This window comes from Pseudoliparis swirei, chromosome 13 (genome assembly GCF_029220125.1).
Source record: "Pseudoliparis swirei isolate HS2019 ecotype Mariana Trench chromosome 13, NWPU_hadal_v1, whole genome shotgun sequence".
NCBI classification, from domain to species: Eukaryota; Metazoa; Chordata; class Actinopteri; order Perciformes; family Liparidae; genus Pseudoliparis; species Pseudoliparis swirei.
The window spans coordinates 11328502-11341236 of NC_079400.1; the positions used below are offsets into that span (position 1 = coordinate 11328502).

At 44.1% G+C, this 12735-nt stretch overlaps 1 protein-coding gene across 1 annotated transcript in view; it reads left to right on the forward strand.

Moving 5' to 3' along the window:
* The first annotated feature begins 1055 nt into the window (after positions 1-1055).
* The window catches only part of cacna1g (calcium channel, voltage-dependent, T type, alpha 1G subunit), a 146942-nt gene continuing 135262 nt past the window's right edge, over positions 1056-12735 (forward strand). Inside the window, exon 1 of the mRNA XM_056429253.1 lies at positions 1056-1162. Coding sequence (XP_056285228.1) covers positions 1070-1162 — 93 coding nt within the window. The 5' untranslated portion in view covers positions 1056-1069. The remainder of the gene's footprint in view (positions 1163-12735) is intronic.

Here is a 12735-nt window from a genome sequence, read left to right on the forward strand (position 1 = left end):
CCAGCCTGGGGGTGGATATCTTTAAGTTAAAATTCCATATCTCCCTCTTCGTTCTACAATCGATATTTATCGAGCGACTGTGTGGTCAGAGGTTAGCAGCTTTCAACCAGGGGATCGGCGGTCCGATCCCCGGCTCTGGCCGCTCTAGTTGACGTGTCCCCGTAGCTGTGTCTTTCAAGAAAAGCGTTAGCTAAATGAAACACAAAATGATATTTAATTGAGTTCAGTTATTTGGGGCCATGCTGACCCAGACGCATTACGAGTCAGCGGGACGGATGGGCAAGGGGCGGCAAATGCGATGAAAGACGGACGGGCCGTTTGTCTTCGCGGGTAAAAATAGCGCCGTTTTGTTTTCCTGTTACGTCAAACACACACGGGGATGACAAACAATCAAGTCTGTCTTAACACTGTTAAGCAGGTGGGGGGCAGGACGCTGGACGTGGATGAAGTAGCAATGTGTAATATGTGTGTGTGTGAGTGTGTGTGTGTGTGTGTGTGTGTGAGGGGAGGGGAGGGGAGGGGCAGTATTAGCCTAATCTGCATTTGGTCTCATCATTGATGGGTGTCACATCGCTCAGGCTGGCATTTAACCGAACCGCATGAGGAATGCCCACTGGGACCCTGTGGTCAATAAATTGCATGCGCCATGCATCAGGATGTCTTCGCGCTCACTCCTCCTCCTCCTCCTCCTCCTCCTCCTCTGAGTCAGCCTCCCTATCTCTCAGCATTGGCCTTTCTTACTTTCCTTTTATATTTATTCCATATTTTTGCCTCACACAATCTCTTTCACGCCACTCAGAGCTCCCACAGGTGGGCTTCCCCCACTTTTTACAGATTCACTCTGTGGCTCACATTCCCTTTCCTGTGAGTTAATCGGAGTGGAAAAGGTAACCCTGCATCACTTTTGATCCTTTTAGGTGTTTATCCTTTTTGAATGTAACAATGAGGTCACCGGAGAGCGCCGAGATAAACGTCGTGTGTTGTTACCGCGAGCTCCCGGGCTGCCGTCCTCTTGTCCTCGCTGTGTGTTCCTTAACCGTTGTCCTCCACGTGGTTCGAGCGGGCGTCCATGTTGGTGATCCTGCTGAACTGCGTGACGCTGGGCATGTTTCATCCGTGCGAGGACATCATCTGCGACTCCGAGAGGTGCAAGATCCTGCAGGTAAGACAGTTTCTGGCTCTACGTGTCACGGATGTAATGTCTTTTCTTATGAAAATAATCTTCATTTTCCAAAAGCAGTGAGAATATGTACGTAATGGAGTGGCAGTAAGGCCACTACCTCAAGCTGCCTGTGCTTATACTTGCATGTTGTGGGTAGAATGGTGGTGGTACAACTTGCCGGAAGGACCGCTTCTTTTCCAGCAGCAGCCACATCCCACATCTGACCTTCTGTCTCGGGCCAAGCTCCAAAAATAATGGGGGCTCCTATTTTGGAAAATGCCAACAATATCTTTCAAACTTGACGTCCTCAGACTACATCACACTCATGCCTTCACTCACTGGGGCAGCGCACCTTGTGCCTGGCTTGTTGACTTTGATGGCATAGCTGGAGTGGAGTTGCCCCTTGGAAGTTGTTGGTTCAGATTAGTCTGTCGGGCCATGAACGCCTCATTGGAATCTGTGATTGTTGAGCTGGCGGAACAACAGGAGAGACGCACATATCCCCCATAGTCATCTGTGTTCCTCGCTTTGTATTCAGCAAGGCAAATGTACAAATGAAAGCACAAAGGCACAATAAAGAAAACAACATCCGCACCCGTTGTTGATGGATTGCGACGGCAGACGCAGGGCAACGGCTGGAAAACATCGCCGCTGGGTGACTGCAGTCCGTACGGGGAGTCTGACGAGAGTTATGGGGACAATTATCTGAAACAGTGCATTTGATAGAGTCACAGAGAGGGGGGGGGGAGAGTGGGGAGAGCTACTGAAACAAAATTTCCCATTATATTTGACCTTCGCAGCTCCCTCCATCTGCATTATCTCGGACGGAAAGTAAACAGCAACACTGTGTGGAGGCGTTTCCATTAATTCGTGGACCTCCTTTAACCCAGCACACTCTAATGGAAGAAGTGTTGTCAGTTGCCGCCGCTGGTGTAAAAGACAGAGGATGGAGAACCTTTTTTTCCCATCGAGTTAGATGAGGGGATGAAGCGGGCCGAGGCAGAACAGATCTCTCTGTGTTATCTGGCACCGTGTGTCTTCTTCAGTGAATGGATAATGTGTTTTGCAAAGTGGTTCCAAATAGATTCGATCAAAACAAAGTTCGCTCAATTTCCTGTCCGCCGGCTCGGTGCAATTGAGCAATTTTCTTCCAAAATGAGATATATCTTATCGTTTTATAAGAATTGGGCTCAATCTCGAGGACGAAGCTCACTCATATGAGAGAGAATCTGTTCGGTAAGACATGGGGTGATCCTCTGCTCCTTTTTTTTTCGGGAAGTAATCGTACTTTCAGAATCTCTACGAATAATGAATGGGAATCCATACGAGTCATCTTCTTTCATGGAAATCAAATACGTTGCATTTTGAGAGGGAAAGGCAGAAAGAAATGCAGGAGGAGTGTACAGGAGAAGACTAAAGAGGGGCAGAGAGAAAATCAAAGCCGTTGAGCATCGATACAAGTTTGCGGCTGCTGTTGCCGGGCAGCCCATCGACTGCTTCCACCGCAGCGCCCGGGGGTACGAGATGAGGAGGGTCTCCTCTGTGGAGCGCACAGCCTCCAGCTGAACTGCTTCCTCATGAATATTCCTCCGTTTCAATCTCACCGTCGCACTCGAAGATCGTAAAGGAAGATAAACTCTGCACCGTCTCCACGGGTCTCCGTTCCACCCCCACTTCCCCCCCCCCTATTTTTAATATCGAGCACTTGGTTTGACTTTGAAAACCACCTCGATAATCTCAATACAATATTCACCTCAATACACGATTTTCAACAGCGCATGTGAACGAATAAATGAACAAATGCAGCTTATGGTTCCACTGCATCAAAGGGTCCGACGCCTTTAATGTTGGTTTCACTTCCAGGTTGTAGGAGCCAAAACAATGCTGACTCGCCACTAAAATTACACAAAAAGTAATGTACTAGTGCAAAAAAAAAGGAAGCAAGCTGCAGCTATTTGCATATATCGATTGTTAAGTGTTAAGGGAAAAAATAAATACTTAATTACTACTATTAGTTTTCATCTCCCGACCCTGATGGTCACATGTTGTAGCCGCGGGGTAGCTAGCACCACGACGTGTTTACGCTTTGTTTCGATGACCCTGGGCTTGTTTTCAGCTTCATTGCATGGTTGGATGATATTAAATGGAATAATCGATAATGACATTGTTATTACCTTCACATTGAAAATGCGGAAGGTTATGTTTTGATCGCCGTGTATTTATTTATTTATTTGTATGCGTGTTACTCGCATAACTCATAAAGTATTAAACCGAATCGCATGAAATTTGGTGGGATGATTGGTTATTATCCGGGGACCATTTGATTAGATTTTGTGATCGATCGGGTCAAAGGTCAAGGTCATGAAACAGTCAAAATCTTCTTTTTACCATTTGTATCCAATTGGCATGCAACTAATGCCAACATGTTCATAATTCAATGCCCAATCTTGTGATATGCGAATGTATGCGCTCCACCAAGTGGCCGTTCTAGTTTAATTATGTATTTTACTGTAGCTTAAACTGAGGCTCGTCCACATCTCATCAATCCAGAGTTCTCTACCCACATTCATGGTCCCCAGATGAGACACCTCTGGTAGCGCCACCAGCAGATTTACATTTGGTGTGATTGAGTGCATCCTCTTGACGGCTATTAAATGGATCGCAATCCAATTGTTGTAAGTACAGACATGAATGCCACCCGCCCCCAAATATAAACTGTAAAAACGCTGCGATGGAAAAGCTGTGAACCGGCAAAACTATGTCTTTATGTTTCTTGTCGCTTCTCATCCGACATGAATGCAGACGGGCTTTTTATCTGTAATCTGCTAAACTGCAACGTTCAGGCTCCAGTAACACCTCGATGTGTACATCTAGCAAGAAGTAGTGCCACCGTTGGGCTTATCCGCGGAGCAGCCTCCCTCGAGCACCTCGTCATCCCAGATGGTAAACAAACGCAGACGGACCGCAGACCCAGAACATCGGAGCGTGAACACATCAGCGATGCGTGGGGATTCAGCCTGACGGAGTGGCTTCAGAGAGCTTTCAAGTCTTTTCTTTCCATGGATTTCAACGACAGCACATTTATTTTGCTCCGAAAGCAACGCGGCGCACGCTTGACCTCCCGAGGCCTCGAGATACGGCACAACAAAGACCCTCAAGTGTGAAGAGGAAGAGCAACTCACTGCCAGTACAATGGAGGAGGAGGAGGAAGGACACACCGGAGGAAGAACGAGACAAAGGGAGGAAGAAGGACGAGAGAAGGGGAGAAAAAAGGACACACCGGAGGAAGAAGGACGAGAGAAAGGGAGGAAGAAGGACGAGAGGAAGGGGGAAAGAAGGACACACTGGAGGAAGAAGGACACACCGGAAAAGAAGGACGAGAGAAAGGGAGTAAGAAGGACGAGAGGAAGGGAGAAAGAAGGACACACTGGAGGAAGAAGGATGAGAGAAAGGGAGGAAAAAGACGAGAGGAAGGGAGAAAGAAGGAAATACTGGAAGAAGAAGGACGAGAGAAAGGGAGTAAGAAGGACACACCGGAGGAAGGAGGACACACCGGAAAAAGAAGGATGAGAGAAAGGGAGGAAGAAGAACACACTGGAGGAAGAAGGACGAGAGAAAAGGAGGAAGAAGTACGAGAGGAAGGGAGAAAGAAGGACACACTGAAGGAAGGACGAGAGAAAGGGAGGAAGATGGACACACCAGAGGAAGAAGGACACACCGGAAAAAGAAGGACGAGAGAAAGGCAGGACGAAGGACGAGAGAGAGGGAGAAATAAGGACACACTGGAGGAAGAAGGACGAGAGAAAGGAAGGAAAAAGGAGAGGAGTTGGCAGGCAGGTGCCATCGAACTATGAATCAATGAGTTTCTGTGTGTGTGTGTGTGTGTGTGTGTGTGTGTGTGTGTGTGTGTGTGCGCGCCCGGAGGGGGAAGAGACTCCAGATCTCGAGACTCGTGCGTTCACCCCGAGCGCCATGAACATAATCTCCCTCCACCTGAGAGGTGGATTAAAGTGAGCCCGCCCTGTCGTCGTCCTCGCCACATGAGGCACACACCGCCTCCGCCAACATGCGGCTGTCCACCTGCTAAACAGCGCACCTGTGTGTGTGTGTGTGTGGGTGTGCGTGTGTGGCCGTGATGAAAGCGTCTGACCCCTGGGATAATAGCATTCAGACTTGTGACAGGCAGAATTAGCATACAGAGTGGATGAGATTTGTTTTCGGGAGAGACCGCGGGGGGAAACGTTCCCACACCATCGACGGCACCTGTTTCCACGGAGAAGAATATTTACATAAGAATAAAACTTTTCATTTGCAGTGACGGACACATCAGTTCTGAGTCGGGCTTCGTGAGACCACCACATGGTCAGCCAGTGACCGCCTGCAAAGGTGCATAGGATTTCTTCCATGTAGAGTATTTTAATCATTAGTAACCTAATAAAACCACCTGGCACGTGCACAGATAGACCCCTAGTGGTGCTCAAGCTCCTCCCCTTTTGCCCTGGATGAGAAAATCGCCCCTTTTTTCACACATTTTTTCTTCATTCATCAGTATTTAAGAATAAAAATTACTTTGTCATCAATTCCCTCCAAAAAAAAAATTCCATCCTCAGTCCATCCAGGGACTTCCTCTTCCCTCTAAATGTGTTTTGATATCTGACGGGGCTTTTTTTTTTTTTACATGACTACCCATGAGCCAATGAGAATGCTTGTACTGTCATTGCCATGTAATAATTTATATTTATTCATAAGGAAAATGTAAGCTAGCTGTCCAATCCTGTCAAGAGGAAACGCAGGTCGAGGGCCGAATAATTTGTGTAATGTTGCTTATGTTTCAACTCTGTCAGAAACATTTTTGGCGATGGATGCCCCTTTTTTTGGGTTTGAGCACCTGTCCCCCAAAATGTCTGTGCACGTGCCTGAAAACCACTAAAGCCATCTTATCATGCCAATTATTGAGACAAAGATCACAACATCAATTATCAATTACGATTATTTCCTACATTAATCAATATATTTGAGTGCACATAGGGTAAGATAAGAGATAAAAGCCATAACAATATCCTTACCTAAGTTGATATTATGGTTTTAACCCTCCTGTTATGTTCGTTTCTTACATACAGATCCCGTTCCGGTCAATTTGACTGAATCATCCAAAAGTGGCCAGAAACCAAAAAATTCTAAAAACTATAGTTTGTACATCATCACCAACAACATTACTAACAATTAAATCTGTTTTTAGTGGAATTGAGTTATTTACCCCTCCATAGATCAGAGTTCAATCAGGAGCACTCACTCGTTTTAATGAAAAATATATGTGTTCAAACTATTTTTAGGAACATTGGAAAGAATCTAAATTGCATTAGCATGTATTTTATTTTGTATTTTTTTTTTCATGGGTGATGTAGATAGATAAGAGATGAGTTAGGGTCATAATGACCCGCCCACTAAAAATCAAGCCAAATGAGTCATAAAGGATTTGTATTGAAAGTAAACTTTAGTTATGTTTATTTTAGTGTTCAGATGCATAAAATGATATGATAAAGATGACCAAAGGCCAGCACACAGTCATCCTCTTGTTGCAGTCGGTATCTGCAGAGTATAATGTTGTACTTCAGCAACCATTTTGTATCTTTGGCCCTCCTGAGTTTTCAGGAAAAATAAAAAGTATCTGTACACAGCTGGGGTCGTTAGAGAAGATGTGTGTGGGTCTGAGATTGGGATGAGACAGGTGTGTCTCTCCCAGTCAGACAGACAGTATATTAGAAGTACTATAGGCCTACATATGTATTAGTTGAGACATGAACCTCACATTAGTGTCCCATGTCCAATAAAAAGTTAGGGGAAGTTAGAAGATGATAAACATTGTTTAGTCTGTAAAGTCTGCTTAGTGTGTAGGGTGATGGGCACAGATAGAGATCCATAACAACCACCTGATTCTTTGTTTGAAGTTTGAAATGTGTACAACTTTATATGGGGTTGTGAACGGGTGTGTGTGCTTGTGTGTTTGTGTGTGTTTGTGTGTACGTGTGGATGTGTGTGTGTGTGTGTGTGTAGGAGGAGGAGTAGGAAAGACTCTCCTACATTTACAAAGAAAGAAATAGTCTAAACGTGACTCTTCTGATGACTTTTAGCCATCATCGGGAACATCATCTCTATATAAACCTGCAGGGGTTGCAATTTTATTTTTTTTTTTGATTACACTAAATAAGTTTTATACAGAAAGAGTACTTAGAAGTATTTTTCCTAGATTTTCAAACTTTGAAACGGGTCAATTTGACCCGCAACATAACAGGAGGGTTAAAGATATACAGTTTCCTGTAGAATAGGAAAAGAAATACGTGAAATCCTTTAAATTCAGGACTAAGAACTGGAATGTTTGGCATTTAATGTTCATGCATCTATTGATTTATCATTTAAATGACACATTTTTCCAGTCCTCTAAAAAAACTAAAATAAAAATCAGGACTCTCTCTGCAGAAAAGTCTTAATATTAAACTTTTTTGACAAACTAAGGTGATTTTATGTGCCAGCATAACAACATTAGATCACAACTGTTCCGTTGGCTTTTGGCTTCATGGGGGAAACACAAACAACGGTCTCCTGGGTGAAAGTCCGGTCCAGAAACTTACAACGCCAATATTTTGTACCTGGCTGCCGGCCTATCGGAGGTCACGGCCGGCTGCAGGTCACTTCCTGTGGCCTCAAGAAGCCATTGACTGGCTGCCGATGACTTCACCGCGGCCCTTTGCTCATGTGCAGAAACACATGGCGAGATTTGAATCATGTGCAGGAATGTTTTTGATCTTCATATCCCGGATTGTTCCTTGAAGGGCTTCGTCAGAGTCACACTCAACGCTGCACCACGCTTTGACACCCCGTAGGGAGCGTTTCAAGAGCACTTGGCATTCGCGATGACGAGCACTCGGAACATAAAGGCTCCGTTGGAGAGGTGATGAGAGGGCGTGTCCTGTTGGCACTCACCGGACACATTAATAGCACTCCAGAACGCTCGCTGATTTCCACGTGTGCCTGGTGAACACGTGTGTTTACACTTGTTCTCAGGCAATGTGCAAGGCAACACGGGCGTTCACACACACACACACACACACACACGTGGGGGGGGGCTGTTAAGCAGGCGTGCGGCGTCAGTGTTTAGGTCGAGAGGTTCACGCGAAGCCCGGCGACACGTGGAGAAAGAAACGGCCTGAATGCTTCACGTCCCTCCATACGGCGTCATTGTGTGAGAGGGAGAGACACGTCAATACACACACACACACACAGGCACACACACACACACACACACACATTTCAATTTAATTATAAACCACAGGAAATATGACACGTAGCGTAGACACACAGGAGGAAGAAGGACGAGAGAATGGAAGAAAGAAGGACACACCAGAGGAAGAAGGACGAGAGAGAGGAAGAAAGAAGGACACACTGGAGGAAAAAGGACACACTGGAGGAAGAAGGACACACTGGAGGAAGAAGGACACAACGGAGGAAGAAGGACACAACGGAGGAAGAAGGACGAGAGAGAGGAAGAAAGAAGGACACACTGGAGGAAAAAGGACGAGAGAGTGGAAGAAAGAAGGACACACTGGAGGAAAAAGGACGAGAGAGTGGAAAGAAGAAGGACACACTGGAGGAAAAGTGACGAGAGAGAGGAAGAAAGAAGGACACACTGGAGGAAAAAGGACGAGAGAGTGGAAAGAAGAAGGACACACTGGAGGAAAAAGGACACACTGGAGAAGTACAAGAGGAAGGGAGGAAAAAGGACGAGAGAAAGGAAGACAGAAAGACACGCCAGAGGAAGAAGGACGAGAGAGAGGAAGAAAGAAGGACAATTTAATTATAAACAAGCACAGGAAAAATGACACATAGCGTAGACCCATGAGCGCCAGCACACACAGATGTATTGGGGAGATACTGCGAGAGACGTGATTACAGTAACGGAGGAGAGAGAGCGGGGAGATAAGAGAGAGAATATGAGAGAGATGGAAGGAGGAGGAGGAGGAGGAGGAGGAGGAGGGCTGCCAGTAGCTCACATACTGGACAGCGAGAATCTCTACCAGCTGTTACAGCAGGGAGAGAGAGAGCAAGTGGGAGAGAAGATAAGAGCGACAGAAGGCAAACAACATAATGTAAACCTCCTGCTTCTCTCCGGCATTGTCATCAAAACGTGCCAGTTATGAAAAAGAAGAACACAAAGTGATGCAGCAGCAGCTTCTGGTTCTCACCCGCGGCAGTGTGTTGTCAGTAGAACAGCACAGGTGTCCTGGGACTGTGCTTTGGCCGTCACGTTAATGTGATTTTCACATCCAAAGCATTTTGGGGCATCCATATTTTTTATAAAGTAGCTTTTTAAATTATTTTTTTACGTGTTACTTTGTGATATTTTAAATGCAGATCATACTTTTTACACGAAGTATTTGGAAATAAAAAAGTAGTAAAAAACAAACAAACTGAGAACTAGTAAACGCTTGGACACAGACGTTACTTGAGGCGACTGAGAGGGCCGTAACCATGCAGGCACCATGAAGTGTGATGAACAAATGAGTATACATGCAGATAAAAAAAGCCTACTATTTTTTTAAAATCAACTTTGACTCTCATGACTGTCAGTGGCATGCATGTTCTACCTGGGCCTGCAGCCGGACAACCTGAGAAACTCTTCATGACGCCACAGCTACAGGTTATTATTTGTTTCATGTAAAACTGCAACATTTGACAAGTGAAATAAAATGTTAAATGAAGCGCAACATCTACAAATACACCAACTGCAGAGTGCAGGTACATAAATACGCGCATGACGGGATGCTGCGTCATTAACGGACAAGGCACGTAGTCCACATCAACATAATTAATACAATGACAAGAACACATTCACAAGAACCAGTCACATTTAACAAAACACAAACTGCGGCACCAAAACACTCAAGAGCACGAGCCATTCAAATAACATTCACATCAGAAGGAACCATTCAATTAAATTCAGTTTATTTTGTATAAGCCCGATTTCACAAATGACAAATTTGCCTCAGAGAACTTTACAATCTGTACACATACGAAATCCCTGACCTTTGACTTCACATCGGATCAGGAACAACTCCCAAGAAATAGAAAAAAAAACTTTAACGAGGAAAAAAGTGAAGAACCCTTCAGGAGAGCAACAGAGGAGGACCCCTCTCCAGGATGGACAGAATAATAGACGTCATGTGACCAGAAGGAAGTATTACAGAGTTACATAAACATGAGTATGACAGAGTGTAAGAATAGTTGGTAGTAGTCATGGACCACGATCCAGACCTCCATGATCCATCAGGCAGATGGAGAAGTAGTGGGCGGGGCATCAGCAGGGCCATGACATCAGACCCAGACAGGTCCAATGGACCCGATGAGACGTGAAGTCACAAGGACTCCGGGGAAGAAGCAGAGTTAATAATGTGCAATGGAGAGATGAAAATTCATCCACAATACGATATCAACTATATCATAAAAACAACACCATTAATAAATAAACACAACGCTACTGTAGATGTAAAAACACAAAGAGCGGTTCACTCACTAGACGTCCAAAATCCTTCAATGACTTCAGTGTATCGGTGGCTAAGGTACAATACGCTAACAGAAGGGAATGGGCAGATCTGCTAATTGCTGTTAAGTCCCTGCTTAGCCTAGGAACGTAAAATGGTCACGAAAGAAAAACACACAGTCGATATGCAGAAACCCACATTTTATTATATTAAATTAAATTCAATACATCTGCAAGCCCCAAAAATGAACACACACAACAACCAATTAAACCCACAAAAAAAAAAGTATAATACCCGGATCCCGACCTTCCCCCAAAGTCTTTGCAGTCCCCTAAAATAGGGTGACCAGACGTCCTCTTTTCCCCGGACATGTCCTCTTTTTGAGACCTAAAAAATGCGTCCGGCAGGGATTCCAAAAACGTCCGGGATTTTGCTTCGTCGGATATTTGTGTTTCTCTGGGTCTTTCACAAACGAGTTTTTACCCCTTACAAGTTTTGGAAATGGTATCTCCCTTACGTTCCACCTTCTTGCGCGAGCTCTGACTGTATAGAGAAACGTCATTGGTCGACCGATCTCAGTGTTGCCAGATACACGATAATTATCCTCCAAATACGACCATTTTGAGCCTTTGGTACGATACTTCACCATTTCCAATCTGGCAACACTGAGCACCTTGCCGCCTCCACTAGTTGCATTGTTTACAGCACATGACATCCTTTTTATTTGTTATCATTATTGCTTCAATATATGGACAAGACACATTGAAGAAGTGCATTGTGCATTGGGCTCAGACGGGGTGAAGAAACACTTTCACAGTGATGAGACCCCACAGTTGACGATACAGCATTTTACGTTGGCCGTTTAAACAGTCGGCGTCTGGCAAAGCTCCGGTGCACGGGAAGTGAAGGCGTTCCCATTTCTGGCGGCGGCAGCAGTGGTTTGTTTGGAATAAATATAGAAAGGCTGGGCAGTGCCGTCTCCCACCTACACACAGTCAAAACACAAAGACTTTACGTGACTGCCAACGCCGTTTCATTGACAAATGATCCCTGAGAGACGGCGTGCAAAGCCGCGCCGGCAATGAGCTCGCTTAGATTTGGCAAAAAATTGAATGAAAACGTTTGTGATTTATGATGTATGGTTTGAGTTCTTATCTGATTCACCACTTTCCTTTGCTTTGACGTTATTAATGCACATTCAGCCCTCTCTGCTGTCATTTGTTCGCATTATGTTTTGTGTGTCTCTGCCAACACTTTCAAGTCACCCAAAATTTAATTTGAGTTTAAAGATTTAGATGTTAATTACATTTTTATGGACCTGTCGCTCCAGATGAAAACATAACTCTCTACCCGTTAATACAACTAAAAGGGGTATGGTTGCGTGGTAAAGTTCACACCCAGTGTCTGATTCAAACCTCCACAGTTGTATATATATACAGGACTGTCTCAGAAAATTAGAATATTGTGATAAAGTTCTTTATTTTCTGTAATGCAATTAAAAAAACAAAAATGTCATGCATTCTGGATTCATTACAAATCAACTGACATATTGCAAGCCTTTTATTCTTTTAATATTGCTGATTATGGCTTACAGCTTAAGAAAACTCTAAAATCCTATCTCATAAAATTTTAATATTTCCTCAGACCAAGTAAAAAAAAGATTTATAACAGCTGAGTGTTTGTCAAGGCTCAGGAAACCCTTGCAGGTGTTTCGAGTTAATTAGACAATTCAAGTGATTTGTTTAATACCCTACTAGTATACTTTTTCATGATATTCTAATATTTAGAGATAGGATATTTGAGTTTTTAAGCTGTAAGCATAATCAGCAATATTAAAGAATAAAAGCTGCAATATTTCAGTTGATTTGTAATGAATCCAGAATGCATGACATTTTTGTTTTTTGAATTGCATTACAGAAAATAAAGAACTTCATCACAATATTCTAATTTTCTGAGACAGTCCTGTACACTATCGTTCAAAAGTTTGGGGTCACTTAGAAATGTTCTTATTTTTCAAAGCACTTTTTTTTTTCAATG